At 36.6% G+C, this 22,572-nt stretch overlaps 2 protein-coding genes across 4 annotated transcripts in view; one reads left to right on the top strand and one right to left on the bottom strand.

The window, feature by feature from the left end:
- Positions 1-18,472, bottom strand: part of SRP54 (signal recognition particle 54) — a 38,779-nt gene extending 20,307 nt beyond the window's left edge. The window contains exons 1-7 of one of the 3 annotated variants that reach the window (XM_047864443.1): positions 18,181-18,472; positions 12,203-12,338; positions 7,801-7,913; positions 4,946-5,037; positions 3,902-3,986; positions 2,246-2,350; positions 78-144 (exon numbers count right to left, since the gene is read on the bottom strand). In XM_047864443.1, the coding sequence (XP_047720399.1) occupies positions 78-144; positions 2,246-2,350; positions 3,902-3,986; positions 4,946-5,037; positions 7,801-7,913; positions 12,203-12,233 (493 nt within the window). In that variant the 5' untranslated portion in view covers positions 12,234-12,338; positions 18,181-18,472. Of the gene's footprint in view, positions 1-77; positions 145-2,245; positions 2,351-3,901; positions 3,987-4,945; positions 5,038-7,800; positions 7,914-10,038; positions 10,238-12,202; positions 12,339-18,180 lie in introns of those variants that run through there. The other 2 variants (XM_047864444.1, XM_047864445.1) reach the window with 2 other exon arrangements.
- A 33-nt stretch (positions 18,473-18,505) lies between these two features.
- The window catches only part of LOC125168936 (uncharacterized), a 42,486-nt gene continuing 38,419 nt past the window's right edge, over positions 18,506-22,572 (top strand). Inside the window, exon 1 of the mRNA XM_047864450.1 lies at positions 18,506-18,975. Coding sequence (XP_047720406.1) covers positions 18,693-18,975 — 283 coding nt within the window. The 5' untranslated portion in view covers positions 18,506-18,692. The remainder of the gene's footprint in view (positions 18,976-22,572) is intronic.

Raw genomic sequence — 22,572 nt, 5'->3', positions numbered from 1 at the left:
TAAAATAAAGAATTAATGAGTTCTCAGACTTGAAAATAAAAATTACAGAGAACGGTTTTCAAATTTCAACACATTACCTGCTCTGAATGTGTCTGCACATATCAAACAGGTCTTCCAACCTTTCCTCTGGTAATAATATGCTAACTGGGAAAATAAGATTTAAAAAATACAATATCAATAAATACAAATTATTATACACAAAATACTTTTGTTTACTCTTGTTATTTACTTAAGGATTGAAGTAAAACTGCTCATATTCTCCTGAGAGTAGTAGTATTACATTTTTAACAGTTTTAATTTTAATTTCAGTTAGTTACCAGTATAATATTAGTTTCAGGTGTATAATACAGTGATTCAACACTTCCATACAACACCCGGTGCTCATCACAGCAAGCGCATTCCTTAATCCCCATCACCTATTTTGCCCATCACCCCACCTACCTCCCCTCTGATAACCATCAGCTTGTTCTCTATAGTTTAAAGAGTCTGTTTCTTTTTTCTTTAAGTTTCTTTATTTTTGAGAGAGAGAGAGAGAGCGTGAGCAGGGGAGGGGCAAAGAGAGAGGGAGAGAGAAAGGTAGAATTCCAAGCAGGCTCTGCACTGACAGTGCACTGCACTGACACGGGGCTCAATCTCACAAATCATGAGATCATGACCCAAGCCAAAATCAAGAGTTGGACACTTAAACGACTGAGCCACCCAGGCACCCTAAGAGTCTGTTTCTTTGTCTCTCTTTTCTTTTTCCCCTTGCTCACATTTGTTTTGTTTCTTAAATTCCACATATGAGTGAAATCATATGGTATTTGTCTTTCTCTGACTTGTTTCACTTAGCATAATACTCTCTAGCTCCACTCATGTCATTTCGTTAATTTTTTTGATGTTTATTTTTGAGAGAGAGAGAAAGACAGAGTGCAAGAGGGACAGAGAGAGAGGGAGACACAGAATCCAAAGCAGGCTCCAGGCTCTGTCAACACAGAGCCTGACGCAGGGCTCGAACTCAAGAACCTTGAGATCATGACCTGAGCTGAAGTTGGACACTTCGACTAAGCCACCCAGGCACCCCCATCCATATCATTTCAAATGGCAAGATTTCATTCTTTTTTATGGCCGAGTAACATTCCATTATATATATATATATATATATATATATACACACACACACACACGTATATATTCCATTCCATAACATTTCATTATATATATATTATATATATATTATATATTTTATATATACATATATACACACACCACTATTATTACATTTTTGAACACAGCAAACATTCCATTATATATATACATATATATATTTATATTTATATACACACACCACTATTACTTTTTTTTTAATGTTTATTTCTTTTTTTTTTTTTTTAAATGTTTATTTCTGAGACAGAGAGAGAGAGACAGAGCATGAGTGGGGGAGGGGCAGAGAGAGAGGGAGACACAGAATCCGAAGCAGGCTGCAGGCTCTGAGCTGTTAGCACAGAGCCCGACGCAGGGCTGGAACACACAAACCATGAGATCATGACGTGAGCCGAAGTCAGTCGCTCAACTGACTGAGCCACCCAGGCACCCCTACATTTTTGAACATGGTGAATTTGCTAAAGAGTTTAAATTCTAACTGCCATACAGTAACATTCAAAGGACATAAAATGATCAAGCAATACATTACCATAGTGAAAAATACTAACTACTATTAATGTTAAGTAAAAATAAATAATAGAATCCTCTAAGAAATAATCCTTTTTTCTTTTTTTATAGACTATAACATAGTTGAGGCTTGTGAAACAAAATCCGGTAAAAAACTTGAGGCATTTAATTCTGAAGAAAGAGGTGGTATAATGAATTAAAAATTAGTAGAAGGATATGCAAAATAAAGATCCATGATTATGTTGGGGGGGGACACTGTGAAAAGAGAGTCTGGAACCACAGGAGATAAGCTAAACTTTCCATGTTCTCTTCTCCAAAAATCATATCCTCATGTCCTTAAAGTACAGGAACAGTCTCTTTGGTAAAAGAAACAGGATAGCTATGTAGAAGTCTATGATTCTTATAAAAAGCAATCACAAGGGAGACTCTGGGATTCTTTCTTCTTACCGTACAAAAAGCTATTACAAAAAAATAATAAGATACATCAAATAACACAAAATTGTAAAGCGAGCATTCTAGCCTGGCTTTAACATAAAACTTGATATATACAAACATATATGTTCCATGACTTTTTTTAAAACTAAGTATAATTTACCTTTGAACATGTTGTTGTTTTACCACTCCCTTGCAATCCAACAAACATGATCACATTCTGTTTTCCTTTAGTGGGTGTCCATGCTTTAACTCCAGGGTCTACAAGCTATGTACCAGAAATAAATTAATAAGATTGGGTTAACATATGCTTACATTCAAAACCCCTGTCGCCACAACTTCTAAATTGTAAAAATAATTTAAAGGCACTTTGGTATAAAAGGCAACCATAATCCTACCATTCCCATAAAACTTGACTATTTCCCTATTTTGCCTACAGAGGCAAATTTTCTATTTTAGATTATAGATAAAAAGCAAACTGGAAATAATGTGAGGAATCCTACAGAGTTTAGAGATCAGACCTGGGTTTGCCACTAACCAGCTGTCTCACTTTTCTCAACTACAAATGAAGAAGCATGACTGGATAAATTCTCTGACCTCATTTACGTCTGAATTTCTTTTTTTATTTATTAGTCTATAAGAAACCAAAGGAATAAATGAAACTACTCACACAATAAATGGAAAAATACTAGAAGACCACTAGCAGACATCTGTTGCTCTAAAAAAAGTTTTTATAGTTCCTTCCTTTTCTCCCCCTACCACTGAACCTATATCTGTTTTTTTTAATGTTTATTTATTTTTGAGAGAGAGAGACAGAGCGCAAGCAGGCGAAGGGCAAAGAGAGAGGGAGACACAGAATCCAAAGCAGGCTCCAGGCTCTGAGCTGTCAGCACAGTCCAAAACGGGGCTCGAACCCACGGACTGTGAGATCATTACCTGAGCTGAAGTTGAACGTTCAACCAACTGAGCCACCCAAGCGCCCCTATTTTTTCTTTTTTTTTTTTTGAGAAAGTGAGAGAGAGTGAGAGTGAGAGAGAGACAGACAGAGAGCACAAGAGGAGCAGAAGGAGTAGGGGTGGGGGGAGAGAGAGAAAGACAGAATCTTAAGCAGACGCCATGCACAGCATGGTGCCCAATGGGGCTCAATCTCCCAACCATGAGACCATGACCTGAGCCAAAATCAAGAGTCAGATGCTTAACTGATTGAGTCACCCAAGTGCCCCAAGACCCATACATATTTTTTAAAGCTCTAAGATTCTCACCATAATTTTCATGACCATGGAAGCAAAATTAGTTCTAAGGTGATACAAAGTAATAGGCTGTATTTACCACTTGCAAAATAAAATTTCACCAATTGCTCATAATCTAAGCAAGAGTTGGGATATTTGGTCTTTTCAAAGGGAATTCTGTAAACAATGAACAGTTCAGAAAAGAAGACTTGTCAAGAGTGATTTTCCATACAAAAGTAAGATCAATAAGATAAAACCTGATGCTAAAGAGGATAAACTCAAGAGAGGCCCTTCCATCCATTAATCTGTAGTGCAGTTTTACTTTTTGTAACCTGGCTTTGGGAATTGTTTCAGGAATAGTACTGGCCTTTCATATCTATACTCAGAACTTTGTATTCAGAAAAGTCAATAATAAACATAGGCCCCTTTAGAAAAGTTAATAATCTTTCCGTTAATATTTTTAATACAGATGAATATTCTATAAAAATGTAAGTAAGTATTCTGAAATAATATTCTTGTTCGCAGTGCTAATGTATTTTTACCCACTGAGGTCTACAGAGAATCACAGCACAATCCTGATATACTCTTACCTTCACAAGTTCTTTAAATACAGCGTGCTGAATCATTTTTCTTTTGTTAAGACCAGATGCCATCTCTTCAAGATCAATAGCAGACCTTCATGATGATGGTTATTTGTGGGTAGGAGAGAAAAGCCAGTTAAGACGTTCTGAAAAAAAGTTTCTGCTCCAGAGAATGTAAAAATATTCAATCATTCACACTAGTAGCCCTCTGATTAACATGCATATAATTACCACAGATTTATAAGTCTATATCCTAAAAAACTGATCAGGAAATATTAGACGCAAGACTGGTTAGTTTTTCAAGGTTTTTTTTTTTTTTTAAGTCTAAATATTAATTTGTCCTCATATCACCACAAAGTATTAATTTTATTTACTTATTTTTACATATATACTTTATACATTTTTACACCAAGCAGAAAATAGGATTAATTTCTCTAATTCTAAATGTGTAAATGCCAGCAGTTCTACATTCATACCCAGTCTAACAGTATGAAAAGGAAAGATGGCCTGGACATGACAAGGGCGAGGATTCAAGAAGTTAACTGAGGTGCCTGTATTACTCTATGAGCCCTGCCCCAGTCAGTGCCTTTCCCAGTGAACACAGTACCTGAGATGACACACATTACTCCTTCATTCAAATACGGACAGAAAATCAAAAAGGAGAACAAGAAATGAATACAATTCTCCAATAATGAAGGAAGCTCATTAATGTCATCTTAAGCCTGAAAAGGATAAACTGGCACCACTTTTGTATGAAGAATTGTTAAAAAGCTTTTATATTGAAATACTATACTGTATATGATTGAATCCATCCAAATAAAGGAGTAAAATGGAAAGAAATCCATAATTAAATGAAAGCCACATGTAGTTTATTCTTTGAAACATCATTACGGAAACATACTATAAATACAGTCTTGCAACATATGAGTTCTATTCTTTTCAAATGCTTAAAGCAGAAACATTTCTTGATATAGCAGACTTTTCTGGTTAGCTCCTCATCTCAGTAAACTAAATTCAGTTTTGCCTGCTTTTTACCTGATTAATTTAACTTACTTTACATTTTCTCTTAGTTGCTTCACTAGTTTAATATTAACATCTGCTTCCAATAATGCTGTACATACTTCTTTTAGCATAGCATTTAATACCTGCAAATAAATAAATACATAAAAATTTAACACAACCCCCCAAAAAAGTTTAACACTCCCCGTGTATCATTTCAATCTTATAAAAACAATGGCTGATTACTCATCATATACTACCATAACTTAATAAAAATAATACTACACTATCATAGGAAAAAAAGTTTTTCAATTAGCCTTAGAAAGAGCATTTTATCAAATGTCTAATCATGTTGTCAAAATAAGACATTCTATTTAGTTTTATTCAACCAAATATTATCACAATTTTATTCCTATATTAACGTAACAGTAGTAAAGACTTTTTCTTTAAGCCAAAGAAAGTTACTACGCAAGAGATGCTGCTATTGAACACCTGTGGCTGATACACAGCACTTTATATTCACTATATCTGCTTAATTGCACTACCATGGAGGAAAATATAACAACAACAACTATCCTCCATTCATAACTATCAGGGCACCTGGGTGGTTCAGTCGGTTAACCGCCCCACTTGATTTTGGTTCAGGTCATGATCTCATGGTTTGTGAGTCTGAGCCATGCATCAGGCTCTATGCTGGGAGCCTGCTTGGGTTTCTCTCTCTTTCACGCTCTCTCTCTGCCCCTCCCCTGCCCACACTCTGTCTCTCAAAATAAACAAACATTGAAAAAAAATTAAAAAAAAACTATCATATATTTGCTGAGTTACAAGGCCAGTTAAAAGGTCACAAACTATAAAGTCTTAAAAAAGGTGAGGCCTTTGTTGCTCATGTAAATAAGTGTTTACACACTAAACTGTAAGCTCCATGAGGGCAGGGATTCTGTAGTCTATTTTGTCACTGCCAAATCCCTGGTGCCAGCAAAAATGTATTCCTTGGGGCACCTGGCTGGCTCAGTCAGTGGACGGTGTGATGCTCAATCTCAGGTTGTGGGTTTGAGCTCCACACTGGGTACAGAGATGACTCAACCATAAAATCTTTAAAAAAAAATGTAGTCCCTCAAATGTTCTTGAATGAATTCCCATCTTCAACTCACTTCGTACATCCTACAGAGGCTTATCAGATCTGTCTCTCACTAAAAGGGCCTGATAAAAATGGAACTGATCTTTCATTAGAGGGATTTCTTCTTGTTAATTCCCTAGCAGCACAGTACTAGGAACAGAGAAGTTTGCTAATTCAAGCAGTAGCTTTAACTCTACTTCCCACTAAGCTCTTTTCCCTGGTTTCTTTTTTTCTCCACTATAAACATAAACAGCATAAAGGTTACACAATAGGGAAAACTGTTTTGAAAGCTGTTGTTTTATTTATTCTGAATTCCAAAGACTAAACAATGGTTTTAATTATTAGAAAAAGCACTGGATGAGGAATTAGAAAAAAGACACTAATCCTGGTTCTTCCAATAAATAAACATGTGAAACTGACTTTCTGTTGCTGTTAACTAAGAGGCTGGACTAGCTAAATTCAAAGATGGTCCCAAAATTATTCAATTCCATTAGCTTATTAAAATATTGATAACAAATTCTGCATTAGAATTTCTTCCCAGTGAGCACTGAGTAATGTACAGAAATACTGAATCACTGTATTATACACTGTATTGAACTAATATAGCACTGTTTGTTAACCACACTGGAATTAAAATTTTTTTTAATTAAAAAAAAAAAAAGAATTTTTTTTTCAAACTTCCAAGTTAGAAAGTACTTTTCATCTATTATTTCATTTGATCCTTAAAACCATCTTATAAGGTAAGTGCTTTTTTCTTATTTTATACATTAAAGAATCTGAAGTTGACTTGCCCAGATTTCTATCACAAGCTACTAAGTCACTAAACAAGGTCTTCTAAAACCAAATTCAGTACTCTCCCATTGGTACCACAAAATATAAAGTATACTTGTGGACTCTCATCTTTTTTCAATTGACAAATCATTAAGACACAAGACATGGGGAGAAAAAGAAAGAAATATTTTAAGAATTTTTTTTAATATATATTTTTTTATTTTAGAGAGAAAGGGGGGCAGAAGAGGAGACAGAGAGGGAGGGTGAAAGAGAGAGAGAGAATCTTAAGCAGGCTCTATGATCAAAACGACTAACACACTCTGCATGGAGCCAACAGGGGGTCCTGAGACCCTGGGACCATGACCTGAGCTGAAATCAAGAGTTGGATGCTCAAATTTCTGAGCCACCCAGACACCCCCAGAAAGAAATATATATATATATATTTTTTTTTTCCAGAAAGAAATATTTTAAACTTAAAACAAGAAAGCCAGGAGGAAGAGTATTTCAGACATCATACAAGGAATCAGCTTACAAAATCTCTAAAACAACTGAGTGAAGATTTCAGAGAAAATGAATCAAAGTAGACAAAATAAAAATACTAGCCTTTAACAAGAATGCTAAGTAGAAGTCAAAGAGAAAAAGGTGAGACACACACGCATGCCTAGCCAAGAAAAAAGAAGCAGGACAATGAAGTTTTAGGCCTATGTCAAGAGACAAAGCAAAAGTGTATCTCCAGACGTAAGCCCTTTTTTAAAACATAAAATGTATGTCATTTTTACATGTTAGTGAAGGTTCAGTTTTTTGTTGTTGTTGTTTCTTTTTTTATAATTCTTTATAGCAAGTTAAACAGTAAAATGGTCAACTCAATAAAAGACACTAACTAGAGTCTTCAGTTTTAAGTGTTTACCTACAATGATTAAATCTACAACAGAACAAATATAAACAGAGAGATTACTAATAATTCACCTCCCCAATGCTAGTAATGATGTGCTATCACATGCATTTCACATATTTTACATACCTCTTCATTGATAATGGTGGCATTGCTCAATGAGCGTAATGCTGATGTTATTTTTCTTCCAAGGTCTGCTAGTACCATCTTGAAGGCTTTGATAGATGTGATTACAAGAAAATCTAGGAAAGAAAAAATTAAATAAAAACATTTGAAAATAATCAATACCGGTTCCCATAACTGGAGACTTCTAAAAAAGAGTATTTAAATTCAAATAAAGTACTTCAGTCTTCAGATACTGTAACCTTGGGGTGCCTGGGTGGCTCAGTCAGTCGAGTGTCCGACTTTGACTCAGGTCATGATCTCATGGTTCCTGAGTTCAGGATGCACATAGGGCTTGCTGCTGTCAGTGCAGAGCCCGCCTCGGATCCTCTGTCTCCCTCTCTCTCCGTCCCTGTCCCTCCCCGGCTTGTGTTCTCTCCCTCTCAAAAATAAACAAACATTAAAAAAAAATAGATACTGTAACCTCAACCTCTATAGCCTCAATCTGCCACTTCAATATAGGCATGCCCAAAAGCTAAACCTACCACTTGATGATGTATACCTAATTGGAATATTTTATACAAATCAGCAAATTTAACCTATCAGATAATATGCTTTGAGGAAATGATGGTATGATCTCAAATCTGGAGATACATTTGAACATGGACATTTTGAACATACATTTGAATATGAGAAAGAGAAAGAAAAGGGGATTTCCACCCAGAAATATTGTCTAATTTATCACATAAAAAGACTTTTGTAAACTATTTTGATTCATGCTCTAAGCCAAAAAAAAAAAAAAAGTTTTAATTAATAGGACACCTAACTTTTCACACACATTATATTAGCTCATCTTACTCTTCTAATAACCAAGGAAAGAGGTATATTACTAATCTTCCCATTTTAAAGCTGTTCTTGATTCCCCAACTCTGAAACAAGATAACCTCAAAGACCCTAACCAGCTCTAAAACGTTACAGTTTTATAAAGTATGCAGATATACCCATTACACTTAAGTCCTATGCAAGGATTTATGGACAGTAAGCAAGCAAGCATGACAGGTGGTCCCTGGCCTCAAGTTGCTTATCCACTAGCTGGTAAAACAAGGCACATGAATGAATGGCAAAATAAATACTAAGAGAAGTCCTCTTGCCTGACTGCCTTTGAACCGGGACATTGGCTTCTTCCTACCTTCAGGCTCAAACAAAACATCAGCTCTTCCTGGGTCTCAAGCCCGCCAGCCTTTTTAGACTGGAACTACACCACCGGCTTAGCTCTCCTAGGTGTCCAGCTTGCCAAGTTGAAGGATTTTGGGGCTTAATTAGCCTCCATGATCACATGAACCATTTATTATTCCTTATAATAAGTCTCTTTTTATATATGTGTGTATATATATAAATGTGTATATAAATATACACACATATATACACATATATGTAAATACACACACATATCCTATTGTTTTTGTGGAGACCTTTAATAACACCAGTAAAGTATGAGTTCAAAGTTAGTAATGAAACTTTATGATCAATGGCCAATGATTATTTCTATGAAAATTCTAAGGAAGAAAAAACAGGCTCAAGGAGACAGAACAGGCTGTACAGAGAAGTTTGAATGTGAATTTGATCCTGAAATATAGGTAGAACATGGGCAGGTGTAAAAGAAGACAAAAAGGAATTTGAAGATGATATGGCATAAGCAGAAATTGAGACATGGAAAAGACTGGGACATACTTACAACTTACATATACATATGTATGGACTTGTAGATTATTAAATATGCATTATTTAGGAGACAGTAAATTATACATTCTAGTCAGAAGAGTGGGCTATCTAATTAAAAGGAAATGCAGTTAGTAAAGGGCTCTGAAACCACGTTAAAAAGTATCAATTATCTGGTATAAATAAGTAGTATCAGCAGAAAAGTTCATTTGTTCAAAACAATTTAGTAACTCTTCTGAATTAATCCAATCTAATATAGTCAACCAAGATAATCTAGACTAGATCCTACATAGAGAGTATACAGGAGATTACAAATAAGAGAAACAGAAGGACAAAATTGCTGACTCATTCAACATCCAGAAAGCGGAGATGAGGGGAGTCAAAAGAAGCAGGAAAGGAAACGCACTCAAGGACTTATCACTGGCAAAGAGATATTCCAGGTTGAGCTCCAGATTAAACACTACACTTCCACTCACATAAAATTAGGTAATTTAGAACCTAAAAAATTACTAACAATACTTGATGGAATTGAAAACAAGTGCTTACCATAACTTGTTTACAATTACATGGTTACTTCACCTAAAAGACCAACTACTTCATAGAAAAGATTCAGCACTTTTTGTTTCTTCTCCCATACTCCTTATACTATTATTGCTTAAGTAAATATTCTTGAGGTAAAAAGTAAGAGCCAGATGTTTCAGTTCATCTCCTTTACCACTGTGTTACCAGGAGAGATATAATCCTAATTATGACACCACAATTTACTTTTTTAGAGATCATGTCATAAACATGTCATCCTCCATTTTAAAAAGCTATACTAGTTAACTAAAATAAACCTATTTCCCATATTGGCCAGATCTTTTTTAAAAAGCTTGTTAAGTTTCCTTTCCTTTTTTAAAAAAAATTTTGAGAGAAAGAGAGCAAGCAGGGAAGGGGGGGCGGGCGGGGGTGGGGAGCGGACAGAGGAACCGAAGCAGGCTCTGTGCTGTCAACAGAAAGCCCGGTGCCAGGCTGAACTCATGAACTGTGAGATCACAACCTGAGCCAAAGTCGGATGCTCAAACAAATAAGCCACCTAGGCACCTCTGTGAATTTTCTAATACATTTTTCCTTATGTAAGTACTTATTGGCAGCACATTTTCTTATACATTTGACTGATTATAAAAACCTGCGTTTCAGTAGAGGAATAATGATACCTAATAGTACCTTTTATTTATATAGTATTTCCTCTGCAATTTCCAAGGATATGTTTGTGAAAACTCCGGTATCAGAATTCTGCTCAAAACTTCAATGCCTTCCTATTTCATGCAGAGATAAAGTCTTCAAAATGGACTGTAAGGCACTCCCAAACACACACACACACACACACACACACACACACACACACACACACTCAGTTTTAATCACATGGACCTCCTTGCTGTTGATGCTGCACTATACCACCTCAGGACCTTTGTACTGGCTGGCATGCTCTTCCTCTGGCCCACATGGGTAAGACAGCTCCCTCCCCCATCTCCTTCAGGTGGTTGTCCAGACGCAGTTTCTCAGTGAGGCTTTCCCTAACCACTTGTTTAAAATCACAATCTGCCTTCTCTTTATTTTTCTCATCATTCCACTACCAACTGACATATGATTTACTCACACTGTTTGTGCTCTATATCCCCCAACTGAAATATAAGCTGCATGAGGGCAGGGACTTTTCCCCCTTTTGCTCTCCCTATGAGCTCACTGCTTTATGTATCCTCAGAGTTATGTATTGAAAATGAACTTTACAAATGAAAACATTTAAGACTTTAGGAATAAAGCAAGACTAGGGATCCAAAGTCATGAAAGGCCTTTCAAATATCTCCTTTAAGGCGACTAAAATAAACCAGTGAAGATAAGATGATAAATTTAAAAAAGTCAATGACCTATGTAATTGATATTGTACAATTAATACTCATTTGCCATCACTTACTATAACTTTTTAGAATTTCTCTAAAAAATTTCCAACAAGATTCTTAAAAATGACCTTCAACTTGATCTTATATGCACACTAAAATGCAAAACATCTTTTTTAATGTTACTAGCTAACCCTATATCTCAAATTAGAGTAATTTACAATTCACGAACACTCCCTCAAAATTCTCTTATTCAACTAAAAAGATTTACAGAAGTAAAGCAGTGTGTGCTAGAACTTCACAAAAAAGGAATCTCTACTTAGATGAGGCTATTGGAAAGTAAGGGTAAATTACTGTATAGTATTTCATTCAATTTAACATCTATTATCTCATTCCACCCTCACAACAATTTTATGATACAAGCAGGTTAGGGAATGGCTCTTCCCTAGAAGGAAAAAAAAAAAAAGCAAAATGACTTCCCACAGTCCCTTGGCTACCCAGTCTTAGGCCCTGTAGTAGGAATGATGCTTTAAAAAATAGGGTTGAATGTCCCTGCTGGAAAACTCCAGGGTCAAATTTTGTTGCTATATTACAACAGAGGAAATCATCTTTTGAAAGCAAAAATGCACACTCTTCTCCATGGCAGAATAACTGCAATGTCCAGAAAGAACTGATGAGGACCACTGCAATCAGATGTGTGAGGACGGAGCTTCATCTGAGTCACATGTTCTGACAAGAATCTGACTAGGAGTTGGATAGTGAGGTGATGGAAACAGGCTCAAGTCTGGGTGCCCTCATAAGGCAAGCACAAGGCCAAGTATCATACTTACCTGCTGCAGTGTGAAGTACTGGAAAGAGCATGGGCTTTGGAGTCTGACAGACTTGGATTCAAACCCAGCTCTGTTACATACTGGCTGAGTTACTGTGGGCAAGTTACTTAATCTCTCTGAGCCTCACTTTCCTCACCTGCAAAATGGAGATAATACCATTATCAAGATAGTGACCCTGAAGGGATGTTGTGAGGGTTAAATGAGACAATAAATATAAAACTTCCTTGTTTTCTTGAATGACACCAACTGGCTCTCCCTATATTTTCATCCGAAGTGTAAGTAAACTAGAAATTTTCTTAAAAACCTTACCCTACTAAGTTTCCTATCCCATTACCTAGGAACCACCCCAGGAATCTTTAATGCCAATTATATGTTCCTGTAATTCTATTATTCAACAGAAGCTGGAGTGTCCAAACAGCCACTTTATATTATTTATAAACAATTATAAATATGCCTGCCAGAACCTTGCCTGATCTGAGATTTTATAAACAGATCTTAATGACTAGAGATTTCAAATCCTATTACAATGAAAATCCCTATAAAAAACTTATTTTTAGCCCTAGTCAGTGACTAACTTATTGGATCAATATTAGACTAAAAAACTAAATAAATATATTATTAGTAGTAAATATCTTTAGAAAATTTACTTCTACATTATATACCTTTCCATAAATTAGTCAATAGCCCAAACCAAAACTTGCTTTCCTGACTATGATACTAAATATATGGATATATATTTAAATTCTGTATGTCATATGTATTCACATTCTAGGATAACAGAAAAGTAAATTTATTTAACAAAGTGGACTATCTGTATTTTATCTGCTAAAATTATTATATTTGAATAACCAACAATATAATGTTAATTATGACTTTTAAATTTGTGGATATTTTTTCATACTGAATCTTGGTCCTCCAAGGAAATAATTCATAATAGTTTATGTTTTGTGATTACAGGAGGATACGTGTTCACTGTAAAAATTCAAACATTACAGAAATACTAAAGGCAGAAAATGTAATTCCCCTAATCTTACACCCTCTTGTCCCCTGATAACCACCAATAACAATTCAGTATATGTTCCTACAGATTTTATTTTCTATGCATATAAGTGAGGCAAGTTTTCGCAAGAATTATGATTTGGGGTAATGAAAAGGGAAGCAGTAATGAGGGCAATTCTTTTGTAAACATGCTCGCTAATGTTAAAAACATGCAAAAGACAGAATACAAAACTGTATTTATTGTATAATCCATTTTTATCTATAAACAAATATCAAAAAATAACATCAGCCTCCAGGGAAATGCAAATCAAAGGCACACTCAGATACTACTCCACACACAATAGGATGGCTATAGTCAAAAAGACATAACAAGTGTTGTTCCGAATGTGGAGAAATCAGAACCTTCATGTACTGTTGGTGGGGATGTAAAATGGTACAGCCCGTTGGAAACAATTTGGGCAATTCCTCAGAATGTTGAACATAGGGTTACTATATATGACCCAGCAATTCCACTCCTAGGTACAAGCCAAGAGAAAGTAAGATACGTCCAAACAAAAATTTGTACATCAATGGTCATTGGCAGCTTTATTCACTCTAGCCAAAAAGCAGAAAGAACCCAAACATCCCTCAACTGATGAGTGGGTAAAAATAATGTGATATATCCATAAAATGGAATATTTGATAATAAAAAGAAATGAACACAGCAAAGAAAACAATCAACCAAACTAACAGGCAATGCGAGAAGATCTTTGCAAATGACATATCAGATAAAAGGTTAGTTTCCAAAATCTATAAAGAATTTACCAAACTCAACACCCAAAAAACAAATAATCCAGTGAAGAAATGGGCAAAACACATGAATAGACAATTTTCCAAAGAAGACATCCAGATGGCTCACAGACACATGAAAATACTCAACATCACTCATCATTAGGGAAATACAAATGAAAACCACAATGAGATAGCACTTCATATCTGTCAGAATGGCTAAAATTAACAACTCAGGAAAGAATAGATGTTGGCAAAAATTCAAAGAAAGGGGAACCCTTTTGTACTGTTGGTGGGAATGCAAACTGGTACAGCCACTCTGGAAAACAGGAGGTTGGTTCCTCGAAAAATTAAAAATAGAACTACCCTATGACCTAACAAATGCACTACTAGGTATTTATCCAAAGGATACAAAAATGCTGATTCAAAGGAGCACATGCACCCCAATGTTTACAGCAGTGATATGAACAATAGCCCAGATGTCCTTTGACTGATGAATGAATAAAGAAGATGTGGTGAGTGTGTGTGTGTGTGTGTGTGTATAACAGAATGCTACTCAGCAATCAAAAAGAACAAAATCTTGCCATTTGCAACAAAGTGGATGGAACTAGAGTATATTATGCGACACGTAGTAAGTCAGAGAAAGACAGATATCGTATGATTTCAAATATGGAATCTGAGAAACACAACAGATGAACATAGGGGAAGGGAAGGAAAAATAAGACAAAAACAGAAAGAGAGACAAACCACAAGAGACTCTTAAATACAGAGAATAGAGGGTTGTTGTAGGGGAAGCAGGTGGGGGGATGGGTTAACGGGTGATGAGCATTATGGAAGGCACTTGGGATGTGCACTGGGTATTACATGTAAGAGATGAATCACTGGGTTCTGCTCCTGAAGCCAAGACTACACTCTATGTTAACTAACTTGAATTTAAATAAAAAAAAAAAAAAAAAAAAAAAAAGAATTGAAGTACTGATTCATGCTACAACATGGATGAATAGTGAAAACATAATCTGTATGAAAGAAACCAGTGACAAAAGATCACATATTCTAGGATTCCATTTATATGAAATGTCCAGAAGTAACTCTACAGAGACAGAAAGTGGATTAATAGTTGGTTAGGGCTCCGAAGTTGGGGGAAAATGAGGAATGACTATTAATGGGTATGGGGTTTCTTCATGGAGTGAGGAAAATGTTCTAAAATTGATTGTGGTGATGATTGCACAACTCTGTTAATACACTAAAAAGCACTGAATTGTATACTTTAGGTGAATTGTAGGATATGTGAATTTTATTTCAATAAAACTGTTAGCAAATAACATTTATCATTTCTGGATGGTGAATTTTTATTTTCTTATTTACATCTTTTTGTAATTTACAAATTTTTGGTATGACTATTATTTTTTAAGTCAAAGGTAAAATTAACTATTTTTCAAAGTTCTCCTTGTGAGAATTACAATGATATTATACTGGGGATTGAGATGAAGTTGCCACATGGATTCATTTAGTTATTCGTTCATCAAACACCTAGTATGTATTCCAGGAATTGTCCCAGCATGAGAAAAGCTCTAACTCCAAAATCAATAAATTACATCAATTTAACACAGACAAAACTCCTCCATTAACTTCAGAAGATAAATTATACATCATACCATCACTGACTTACCTGCTTTAATTCTGCAACAAAGGTTATATTCAATTACATCAAAAAGTATCAGGAAATTCCCTCTTCATTAAAATAACCTGTTTCCAAATTTTAAAATTCCTTTTAATTAAAAACAACAACAATACGACACTTTATAGTTTGATAACAGAAAAGGCGTACCAAAAACTCAATTAGCAACAAGAGGTAACAGTTCAAAAACAATGAGAATCATTCCTTTAAGATACTTTTTTGGCTATCAGGTCAATTATAACAAGAATTTTTATGTAAACTTTTACCAAGATTAAAACAAGTCAAAAGAATTCCTTGGAAACAGTTTGTCCTGAAGTTGAACATAGACTGAAAATACGGAAGAGGAGGAATGAGCTATTTCAAGCAATGGGTTATTTCAGCGACGTTTAGCTAACACCTATCAGCTAAAAATTAGATATTCAATCAACCTCTAGGGATAGTAACATCAAAAGGTGTTGGCAGAAGTGGCCTCATCTAAATTCTTCATTAGGAGAGTGAAACAAGGCATCAGATTTTGAAAAACTTCACTGGCTACATATTAAGTACAGCCAGGCTTAATAACCATTTCATGAAGCAATATTCTTCAAAGAAAAACAGAGAAAGAAAAATCTGTTCCATAATTTAAAAAGATTAGAGTCAAATAGCAAATACTTTGGAGGGAGAAAAACTTGAGAGCAAAGAGACTACATACACTAATCTTATCCCAAGTCTAATGGAGACGTGGGCTTGAACCAGGGAAGCAGAAAGCAAAATGGCTCAAGTCAAGCCCGTAAAACAGAAGCTACAGGACATAATGACCAAATGGTTGTGGAAAATGAAGGGAAAAAAAAGGCAAAAGTGACTCCAAGGTCTCAAACAGTAACCAGATGGCCAATGATGCCATTAACCAAAGAATGGAAGGCAAAAGAGAAACTGGTTGGAAAATTAAAGAGTTAATACAGAAAAGGTTCAAGGAGCTGTAAGGTTTTGTAATGTTGTATTTGTAAAGTTTTACTAAAGTTGGATTTTGAGCACATCTACTAAAATATTTTGTAATGTTCTACTAAAGTTGGATACTGTGCACATTCATTTTATTATTCCTTAAAAATTGAACATACAAATATCACAAAATTCAAGTACAAACAAGGAGTCAAAAACATGTATATATCATATAGTAATAATGAAAAGAATTTTAAAAAAGGAAAGTTGAGGTAGTAAGCTTGGTTTTGGATGTACTAAATTTATAGAAACTAAAAAACTATATCATTCATGAGACAGAAGTTACAGGAAAAAAAAAGAAGTTACAGAAGTTTGGAAATGGTTGGCATACAAGGATAATGCCATGGAAGCCATGGATGTAGATGATAATTCTCAAGAAGACTGTGAAAGACCATTTGTGTTACAGGGATGGCAAAGAGCCAACAAAAAGTAGTCAACTAAGACTAAGAATAATTAACAGGGATAGAAGCCCTTACTAATTCCTTACCCTCTCCAAAAGCATACAGAAGAAAATCAATTTTTTTAAAGCTACCATTTATATTTATCTTATTAAATTCCAGAGGTGGATCCAGAATTCCCAGTTAGGTGAAATTAGAGGCAAGATCTGTTTGAAGAAGGGCTTGAAGATGCTTTTATTAAATTAGAAAATAATAACTGACCACATGAAAACATCAAGAGAAAGAGTTTTAAGGGAAATAATTCTACCCTTTGGCACCAACACTGCTATATTCTAGACACTGCCCAGAACAGATCACCTAATCTTTCATCCCCATAATAAGTTATTAGATAGATGAGGAAACTGAGACTAGATTGGACTAGCAACCTGCTCAGGGTCACAAATCCCCCTGAACAATCTCATCTGTGTTCCCATAGCTATCATGGCTCTTTAAACTTTCTCATTACTCATCTTGCTATAATGTATATTTATGTGCCTCTCTCACTGTACTGTTAGCTCCTCAATGGCAGTATTTGTGTCATTCATTTCAATATCCCTATAGATAGGAATAAGTAAATACTGTTGAATTAAGCATATGAAAGAACTAGGTGAGAATAGCATCAAGAAAGACAATAGGGGAAAGAGTTTCAAGAAAGTGTCAAATGTACAGAAAGAGCCATCAGTATATCTGAAGTCACCATTGGCATTGAACTGATATCCCGTATTGCTTATTGAACGCCTACTATATGCAGAACAATGTGTCGAGCACAACGGACACGGAAAAATAAAATCTCGTACACGTCAAAAGGTTTTCGGAGAAGTAGCCACATCTAAATTATTGATCAAGAGAGCAAAGCAAAGAGCCAGGCCTGTAATTGCCTACATCTAATTTGGCTCGGGTAAATCTGAAGACAACTTAAAAGGGTCACAGTGCATCCTTTAATAAAACTTCTGACGGGGCACACGAGATGAAAAAGGGCCAGTGCACCTCAATCTCGGTGACGAGAGTCGGTGGCCAGAGAAGCCGACTCCCTCTGGAGTCTCTAGCCCCCAAGCAGGGCTGAGGCTGCCCCTAGCTGCCAGTCCGTGGTCGGGGGCGGGAAAAAGCAAGACACTTACCGCAAAAGGCACCGCTACCGCTGTGGCCCAAAGGGGCCGGGGATTCCTTCGCGAGGCCCCCGCAACGTGGGAGGAAACCAAGAAAAGCAAGGATCAGACAGACAGATGCGATCCCACAGCCCGACTTCCCAAACTATACAAACTAGGGCTCCAGCGCCCAGCACCACGACGCCAACTCCCACCAGCTGGAAGACCGACGATTGCCACCGAACCTTCCGCCCAATGAGGAAACGTCACCACTCGGCGTAGTCCACCCTCTTATGAAAAGGATACACTTCCGCTTCCGGGGCACCTGCCGCGTACTTTCAGTGCTTTCGCTGAAAGGGTTTATTGCGATGTTTCTTTGCTTCGACTGGCTTTGGGACATTCCGTTTCCTATTGCCCAATCACTGCGGCAGCAAAGTGGCAGTACAGGATGTTCTCTAGGGATGCGATCTCAGGAAATAATTCCGGCCTCGAGAAGTCACCTTAAAAAGTGACTGGGCAGTGCACTGCCAGCTGAAAGGAGAATCATGATAGATGCAATTCAAAGCAGGGTTTCCTCCCCAGGTGCACGTGTGAACACCAACAAGGGGCGGGGTTTAGGGATTTCGCAGCCCGGGGAGGCGGGTTCCGCCGTGTCGGATCTGGAGTGGAGACCGCTCTCTGCTTGCGCGTGCGCATTGCGAACCTTCCCCGACGCTGTTTTCTGCTCCAAGATGGAATTCCGCTCCGCGCGGCAAGCAATAATGCAGCTGCTACGTACGGTGGCTCCGGCAGACCTCCCAGCGCTGCTCGAGTGGATGAGAACTACCCGTAAGCGACCAGAGCCTGACGCAAGTGGTTGGGGCAAAGATATACTATAGGTGTTGACCTTGGGGACCTAAAACAGCATGAGGCCGAAAGCCTCCTAGGGGTCGCTGTGCCGGTCTCTGCTCCTCTCTACAGGAGCGGTTGACGGGGGGGCACATTTCAAACCTTAGCAGGTTCAGAGTCCAGTTTGGAATTGGGTGCAGGAAGACCTGGCTCTGGGTTGTTTGTGATTGTGCTGCAGACTTCAGACAAGCCACCTAGAGGCTCTTTGTGCCAAATCCTTTTCTGAGGGAAGAGAAGGGGTGGAGGGTTTTGCCCTCCCCACCGCCATTACTCCCACGAATTTGTGACTACCAGTAAGGTTAGTTACTACCTGAAAAAGCACTTTGCAAAAGGTGTTTCAGTCTGTGGGGCAGGAAGCTTTTACCCTACAAGCAAAGTCACCTGTAGCTAGTGCACTTATTTTCTCAGTTGTAAAATGGACCATCAATTTAATAGCAGTTTTCCAGGGTGAGGTAAGGGAGAGATTGGGGGGTGACGACTTTGATTTTAAGCTGTTAATAAAATTAATAATACAAAAAAGCACAACTTAGAATCGAGGAAATGTGGCAATTAGGTCCATTTATTGAAGAATGGTTACTGCTTTGGCAAAGTGAAGCCTGGTGAAAGCACAAGATAACAGGATATTCCTTGTTTGAGAACAATGCCAAAAAACCATGCTACCTTTATACCTCTAAACATTGATTCCCATGTTTATTTTCATCCAGACTCATGATTTGAAATATTCATGTGTGCTGATTAACTTCCAAACTTAACTTTTTCCTAGAACTCTCTTTCTTTGTGATGTTTTTAGTCAATCAGTAGGATTGGGTATTTTTATTATTATTACACATTTGGGGGGATCATTTTAGATGAGAGGCCAAAATGAAATTAACTTGGAAAACTGATAGAGTTAGCCTTTTAGAAAGTGGAGAAAACCAGACAGGTAGAAAGTGGAGAAAAACAGACAGATAGGAATTGCTGAGTCAAAATATGCTGAGTCTCCTTATTTAAATTTTGTATTGCTAGTTTTATTTATCATATCCCGATTGATTATAAAAACCATAGTAGTTTCCGTTTGTTTTTTTCTGCATTCCTCAGCACAAGATCTTTTATTCCAAAAGCCCTAAGTGCCTACAAAAATGCCACCTACTGCCTGGTTCTGGCAATTGCACAGTTACTAAAATATTCTTATCCTCAAGATTTCAGTTTTGTGGAATCATTTGTAATCTAAATTTCCAGTTTTAGAGACATCAGTTGAGAGCCCCATTTTTCAAAATCAGGAAAACCTGTAAGCATGTCTTGGGTGATAATTTTGTAAACAAGAAGACCCAAGATCACTGACTTTAGAGTACATTTTTACTTTTTTAAAAGCTCTTTTTGTGCCTTTCTCCAGCAGATCCTGTAGTCAGAGAGCTCATGCAATCTATTAAATGATTTAGAAAACGACAGTGAATTTCTGAGAATGTTTATTAACATGAATATTGTAAGAAATGAGGGTGTCACTTTGCTTTAAATGGAGTGTTTTAACATAAATCTTGAAAAGCAACTTATTAGTATACCTTTTTTAGGTGGTAAAATATACATAACATAAAATTTACCATTTTAAGCTATTTTTAAGTGTACAGTTCAGTGACATTACATACATTTACGTTGTGCAACCATCACATCTGTCTCCAGAACTTTCTCATCTTCCCAAGCTGAAATTCTTAGTATACTTTTTTATGAAGTGGCTCTAAACAGAGCACAAAAGATTCTTCCAGTCAACCATTTTTTATTTTCCTAACTAATTTCCTTCTTCTAGGAAAAAAAAATTATCTTTTATCTCTAGCATTAAGTCACTTGCATAATATCTTATTTGTATGACATTTTCTTAGACATTTAATAAGTATAAATCTCCTTGAATTTTTATACTATTTAATGAAATAGCAAGAGACAATAGTAGGTATTGAGTATGGCTTTGGTTTTGAGTTTTGCAATGCTTATTGAAACTGAAAAACATGTTGCTAACAGGTAAAATCATAATCATTTTAGATACACAAAAGGAAGGATAATCTTTTTTAATGTTTGTTTATTTTTAAGACAGAAAGAGAACGAGCAGGGGAGAGGCAGAGAAAGAGGGGGACAGAGGATCTGAAGCGGGCTCTGCACTAATAGCAGAGAGCCTGATGCGGAGCTCGAACCCACAAACCATGACACCATGACCGGAGCCGAAATCAGACACTTTACTGACTGAGCCACCCAGGCACCCCAGAATAATATTCTTGATCTCTGAAGGAATAGTGGGTTTATCACACCAACACCTGGAGTCATTTAGGATCAGGCTGGTAGAACTAGAAGCATGGACCAGGGCAGAGCCAAGCACATGTCAATGCCTGATAAACTGAAGATGTAGAAAAAATAGATGGGAGCCTACATTTTACCTTGGTACAGCTTAGGCCAAAGATCTAGGAAACAAATGAATACCAACGTAGGAAGGATACACCCAGTCTGAAGGGCAAAGCACACAAAGATACCGCCTCCCAAAATGAATGAATGAATGAATGAATGAATGAATGAAGTAAAAAATACAGCAGGACCTCAGCTAATTGATTCTGATCTTGTGGCAGAACATCTGTTCTCTTCTATTTCCTGTATATATATAAAATGGGCTCTTGATCTAGATTTCAAAGTGTAGGAGAGTGACTGCAATCCATTAAGTGAGGAGAGCTGAGAGCCAGAACTGCAAGTGGGACCCCCAATAAGCATATTTTTAAAAGTACATTGGAACAACTGTATGTTAACATATGCTATTCTGAAGCCACCGAATTTTTCTTGGATATGCAAATACAAGTGAGGAAGTCAAACACACTGCCCAAAAGAGTTTCTATTAAGAATCAGATTACAAAGGGTAGAAAATTAGGGTTTGCTCTAAGAAAATTAAAATCATCAAAAAATATTTAATGCTTAAAGAAGATAACAGTAGATGACTAGAAGCTTTTAGAAGCTTCACTGTATCCTATATTTTAGGTATATCTTCACTGACCGTAAGTGGACCTGTTTGTGAGCAGCAGCTACAGAGCTGTTAGAAATTCTTTGAAATTCCCACAAATCTAAAAAGCAAAGTCTGGTTTCTAGTTACATTTGTCAGTATACCGCTTCAGTTCCATATTGCATTGCCACTGAGGAAGTATCATAACAAAGATATTCTAATCTTCATTGAAACCATATGAATTAATGAAAGTTACCAAGAATGTGAGGTAACAAAAATAGATTGTTTTTTCAAAACCTAACAGGGTGGTATACTAAGCAAATTGGTACCTCTTTCTTAAATTGGTACCTCTTAAAATTTTTCTATCAAATAAAAAGAATTACACTTTTGGGGCATCTGGGTGTCTGGGTCGGTTAAGCGTCTGACTCTTGATTTTGGCTCAGGTCATGATCTCACGATTTGATTCATGAGATCGAGTTATGTCTCAGGATCTGTGCTAGTAGCACAGAGCCTGCTTGGGATTCTCTCTCTCTGCCCCTCCCCCACATGCATGCACATGTACTCTCTCTTTCAAAATAAATAAACTTTAA

The sequence above is a fragment of the Prionailurus viverrinus genome, chromosome B3 (genome assembly GCF_022837055.1).
Source record: "Prionailurus viverrinus isolate Anna chromosome B3, UM_Priviv_1.0, whole genome shotgun sequence".
In the NCBI taxonomy this organism is placed as follows: Eukaryota; Metazoa; Chordata; class Mammalia; order Carnivora; family Felidae; genus Prionailurus; species Prionailurus viverrinus.
The sequence above is the reverse complement of the archived record's forward strand: the minus strand, read 5'-3'. Positions and strand labels throughout refer to the sequence as shown.